Source organism: Taurulus bubalis (assembly GCF_910589615.1).
Source record: "Taurulus bubalis genome assembly, chromosome: 1".
Taxonomy (NCBI): Eukaryota; Metazoa; Chordata; class Actinopteri; order Perciformes; family Cottidae; genus Taurulus; species Taurulus bubalis.
The window spans coordinates 28,869,762-28,875,761 of NC_136589.1; the positions used below are offsets into that span (position 1 = coordinate 28,869,762).

Below are 6,000 nucleotides of genomic sequence, written 5' to 3' on the forward strand. Positions count from 1 at the left end.
TGCTTGCTATGTTCGTCATCTTCGTTGAGCATGTAACATTTGCTAACAAGCACCACCACAAAAGTGTATTTGAGGCTGAAGGGAATATTATTAGTTTTGCAGACTTTGGTTATAATCCAAGGGTTTAAAAATGACATTTTTTACTTGATGCACTAGATTAAAAGCCTCGGGATAACCAGCGTTGTCTCATTTCATCCAGAGGGGAACATGAATGAGTGGAATCATTTTCGTGGCACTCAAAACCAGGCGTCAACGTGGCACAAGAAGTTTGTGTGACATGTAATGCAATAGCTGTCCATTTCCTCACAAATTGATACGCTGCAGATGAAATATATCTTATCTTGCAGGGTGCAGCACGCCATATCAAACTTCCTTATCCCTCAAGGTTTTTGGACAGTCTGTTTACAGATCAGTGACATTACTGATATGAAATCACTTCATGACACATCTCAGTCTGAGTAGCATCTGGTTAAACTAAGGCTATACAAAGTCAGGATTGGAAAGGTTTCTCTGTGTTTGCCGAGTGTGTCCATCTTGTCAGGGGCCTCAGAAATTGGCAGCAGTTCCTTTCCATTTGTCACAGCACCCAGTTCAGGTTTCCACCATCCCCACACAATCACATCAATCATGGAAATCAGCAGTTCCTTTTACACGTGAGCAGCATTTCAGTAAATAGTGAGACGTCTATTCCGGCCATATTTCTTATTTAATTAAACTTTAGGGACTGTTTGCTGAGCCGTTTCCCCCCCCCCCCCCCCCCCCCCCCCCCCCCAGCTGTTCTCTGCTCTGCATACACACAGCTACATTTACAGAGTAGCTATCCACCCATGGCCTCTGAGCACTGAAGCAATTAGGTTGTTGTACCTTGCTCGAGAACACCTCAACAGCTGCTTTTGAGAGATGAGAGAGCTATGTTTGTTTCCTCCCAACTTTCACCAGCTGGTTGAGAGGAAACTGGAACAGCGATGATCTGGTCACAAGCCCTGTTTGTCTAACCCAGTGGTCTGCAGCCATGAGATTAGTTCATCCTCTCTGTTTGATGTTGCACCTGTCAGAGAGATCAGCTGCTGGAGTGTTGGGCCAGAATAAGAAACTGTTCATACAAATCTCTCCATGAGACATTCTTGAACATCTATTTGTCCAAAAGCAAAGAGCCAACTACTGCAGGTTTGTGGAGGCCGCTATTTCTGCTCAACACACAGCTCCCTTCTTTAATCTCAACCAGAACCAATAATCACTTTTTTAGGCCACGAAGCAGAATTGTATCCTTCCTCCACACACCCAGTTTAAAACTAAATGTGTAAAATCTTATAGGACTGCATTTATTTTTTACTGAATAATTAAATAAAAGGTCTAAGTACTTCTTCTAGCACTGCATGTACTGTACACGTTGCAGTCTAAACTTAGATGCTGCTGCCCTCTAGGTTGATCTTTTTATCAACAACACCACCACTCTTTTTCTGGAACACAACTGTACTATTGAGGCAATATTACGTAAATGGGACAAATTGTATTTCTGAACACTTTTTTTGTTGATTCCTGCCCGATTATATGAATAGAGTCAATATTGTTTTTCTCAAAAAATGTGTCTCTTAATGAAGCACAAAAGTGTTGTTGATTTGGCTCTGCATATATAATAAACTAGTGACTATGATTATTTTTAATGAACTGTCCAAATGTTTGGACAGTTGACAATTTTATGGTGACAATAAATAAAAAAACATGTCAGTGTCCAAACTGATTTATTCACACAACTGTGTCTTTCTTTCGTCCATCAATGTTGTCTTTGTTTGAGGGTCCGCACATTATCAATGGCTACAAAATAACATGGTTACTTGTTGCCACCTTGTGGTTGATGGGGGTCACTGTAATTCCAATGGATTCACTTATTTCCCTAAGGAACTGCTACTTAAGCAAACCCATTTGCTGGATATCAACATACCCCATTTCATTCATACACTGTTCATTGTAACAAATGATGTCCTTGAGAGTTTAACATCAGGCTCTTACACACTTATGGCACAAAGTCCTTCCAATAAAGTTATCTGGATGAAATATGTTAAAAAAAGAGGTACACACGATTTTCCAATAATAAAATGTATTTTAACACCAATATTCAGATATAAGAGTGTCAACACTTTGTTCATGAAAGTTATTTATTTTTCTCCCCTCTTTTCCTGATTAAAACAAAGTGAAAATGTGGATAAACTTAACTTGTCGAAGATCATAGTTTCACATTTGGCCTTGGTTGATATTCAAAAGTTCAAAGATTCAAAGGATGAATTGCACACATATCATCATAAAGTAATCACCAGTCATTATGGTATAGTCCACAATCACAAATCCAAAATTGGTTTCAGAGGGCTTTTACAGGTTGTACAACATACAACACCATATTTTCCAGGACCCTCACATCGGAACAGTAAAAGCTCCCCCCCCTCCCGAAAAAAAACTTTAACGGGGGAAAAAAACAGGAAGAAACCTTAGGAAGAGCAACATTAGCCTACTGGAAGACACCGATCAGCAGGTCTGTGTCAGTGGGTGTCTCATTGTCACTGTGGCCTATCTAACAGGCTCATGTGTGAATGACGCTATCGTTAGGATCACAGAAACACCATTATCACTAGTCACTGACATCACTCAGCCCAACAGCAATGCAACACCCCCTCCCCAGCTCTCAGACACCCCCGCCCGCCTCCTGCAGCACCGTCATTGTGTACGCCGGTCAGCCCATTGTCTGTGTGGGGGAATGGTGGACAATGTCGCCAATCTCTGTCCAAACCATGATCCAACACTGCTATTGTGACCTGTCTTTTCCCCACTCAACCAGACGAGCTGGTGTTCCCGTGTGATGAGAGGGTGGGTGGGTGGGGGTCCTCTGTTCTGCCTGGCACTCGGGGAGAGAATGTAAAGTGGCACAGATTAGCAATGTGTGACACTAGTACAGTCACTGTGGTGATCATGAGTAGACACTTGGACAGTCTACTTGCACACTACCCAGCCAGAATGTCAACATCATCACTTCTCTACTTACAGTGAGTATTGCAGTGGAATTCCCTGCTTCTCTGTGGCAGGTGTCTTTACTGTTGTTTTGCCTCCAAGATAATTCTACCATCAACACTGAGAAGAGTGTCATACCCGACAGCTTGAGCAAATTAAGTTTGTACTTCATCAATGGAAAACTTTCCTTGAAGCCGGATTACGTCTACGTGAAACACTATCTCTTCTACAGAATGAAGCAACAAGACCAAACAACTGTCGGATCTTTGAAACCAACTCATGTGATTCTTTGACTAAAATTGTGTGATGGGATGCAAATGGATGGACAGCAACATTTTACAGTAATATAACAACAAGTAAGTTTTCACAGAAGATGAGATGAATACAGTTACATCCTCTTTTTGCCAGTCTGGTTTTGGGCTGGCTGAGCTGTGACCACTGCCATACCTGACATGCAGACCTTCTACCAGCCGCGCCACACTATCCGTCACCCCCCAGGTCTCTTCCTGGACGCCACTCTGATACAGCGACGTGTCCTAGAAGATCAAGTGGAGCTGTGGTGGTCCAGAGAGCCACGGCGCTCCCTGTTGTGCTACTGTGCCTCTGTGGCCCTCATAGTGGGACTTGGCCTCAGCGGTGTGGGCCTCCTCTTCACCACCACCAGCCTGTCCGGGGAGTGGCGCCTCGGAGTGGGCACGACCCTCTGTCTCTTAGCCCTGGCTGTTCTGCTCAAGCAGCTTCTCAGCTCTGCCATACAGGACATGAACTGTGTGCACAGCTGGCGTAGGATTGACCAGCTGAAGAGCGGGGGCAGGGCTGACCCGGCACTGATGTTAGCTGTGGGGCTGGCAGTGATGCTCTGTGGGACGGTTCTTCTCTGTGTGGCCACAATCGGCAGCCAGGGTCATGACGGCAAGGAGATGTTGGTGTCTAGCTTGGTGCTGATAGCTGCTGGGACAGGAATGTCTCTAGCTGTAGTGGGATATGGCGTGGTCATCTACCTTAAAAGAAGAAAGGAGCAGAGGAGGAGGATGATGCTGAGATTGAGCAGAGCGAGGAGGCTGGGGGGTCGAACTGCCAGGGTGTTCAGTGTCCCAGCAGGACAGATGAGTCAGGCCAGGAGAGAGACTTCCTCCAGCCGGACCAGCCTGATCTGAATGGACTAAATGAGCAAAATCCCTCAGAGGGAAAAGATCCAAGAGTGTATGAAATGAAAGATTTTTATTAAATTTGTGTAGCAGTGTAAAAAAAAAAGTAAAACAAAGAGATACATTCTGGAGAGTATAAGTAGCCTTAGTCTTGGGCTACTCAGCTGCTTACAGTCTTGTTGGTACCATTTGCATAACAAGTTGTACTGTTAAACATCGGCAGAAGAGTATTGCAAAATAGTTTGTAAATGAAAAGGCATATTTTTAACAATGACTCAATCATTAAGGACACATCTTCTGCATGTTTTGTTACTGTCTGAATACACCATTGTGATACATCTGAGTAATTATGGTTGAAAAGAAAGACTCAGTAAGTGTTCAAAAAAGAAGAAAATGTCTTCTGTCAAACTGTTGAAAAGCCTTTAATCAGAAAGAGCTGGGTATCCTAAGTAACATGTCGATGCTATATATGCATGAAATAGGGATCTGATTCAAGACTTTGCTGAGGAGTGCCTTCAACCTTTTTCCTTTTTCAAACTGTTGTGTTCCTTACCAAAGAGCATCATCATGACGTTAGAAACTTCTGAGCACTTCAGACCTTTTCCTTTTTTTTCAAGCTCTCTGTATTCATACCACTGACTTCAATTGTGATTTAAAATAATGTATTGATAAAGTACATTACCAATGGAATTATTTATTTAATGTAGAAAAATGCAGAAATTTTTTCACGAAAGCCTCTAACACAGTTTGGGAACTTTTGAGCTGTAATCTGTATTGTTCTACAAACTAAATTATAAGGTTTCAAGTTGTTTCACAGCCAAATAAAATCAACCAAACACTTAACTTGAATATGAATAGTTTACTCAAGTGATTTTCAGGTGCTATCAACATGTATCATTAGCAGGGTACAAACAGTGAACACTGTACTTATCTTCTTATCTTTGGGAAAATAGACACAACAAAGGACAACATTAATGTAAAAAACAGTAGTCAAAACGTTGCCTGTCTCAGTCCAATAAAGCTTGAGGAGATATAATCTAATGTGCAGATAGTCTCTACTTTTCATTCACTGAATCTGCTATCCTGCACCCAGCTTAAGTATGGTATGGGGTACAACTGCGATACTCAAATAAACTCAGAAATTCTATGTACTTCTGTTTATATATTTTTTCATAACTTTCATTATATCACATTATTTAAATTTGGACAAGTCCAATCATTATCGCAACTTTTTGAAGCAGCAGGGGCTCATTCAGTTTTCACTTTCATCATTACTACTTTGCACTTTCAACGGTTCACAAACTGTGGGTCTGGACCCCTCCATATGGCTCTCAAGGCAATCTTAGAGGCCACAAAATGATTAATAGGAACAGGAAAAAGGGAAATTCGGATTCACAAATTTGTTCCGCCTCTCTCTCTCTCTCTCTCTCTCTCTCTCTCTCTCTCTCTCTCTCTCTCTCTCTCTCTCTCTCTCTTTATTTGCTTTTTTTTTAAATAAAACAATATGGAACTTTTTAAGGGGAACTTACTCTTCACAGCTCATAGGTGTTCATATGGAAGGTGTATGAGATTGCATGTAGACAGTGATTCATTTTAATTAAGAAGTCACAAACCACAAAGATTTGGAATCACTGCTTTTCTGTCAAATGTCAATCACAATCTCCTTCCTAACGCCATTTATTTTATCTTATTTGTAAATCAGCTTGATGAAGTCTCCCTTTATCTAATCACGCTATAGTGAACTCAAGATCATCGTCACTGTCTTCCTCCTCCTCCTCTTCCTCCTCTTCGCCTCTCTCTGCCCTTTCTTTCTCACTGGCCTGGATATAGTTATCCTCGATGAAGCCATCGT

General features: G+C 41.9%; 1 protein-coding gene across 1 annotated transcript; it reads left to right on the plus strand.

Annotated features, from left to right (window-relative positions):
* Positions 1–3,452: 3,452 nt before the first annotated feature.
* On the plus strand, positions 3,453–4,157 carry LOC306744909 (transmembrane protein 125-like; the record flags this gene model as incomplete). Its single annotated transcript, XM_079227613.1, has 1 exon — positions 3,453–4,157. The coding sequence occupies one exon, from the start codon at positions 3,453–3,455 to the stop codon at positions 4,155–4,157; it is 705 nt and encodes a 234-aa protein (XP_079083739.1).
* Between the last annotated feature and the right edge of the window lie 1,843 nt (positions 4,158–6,000).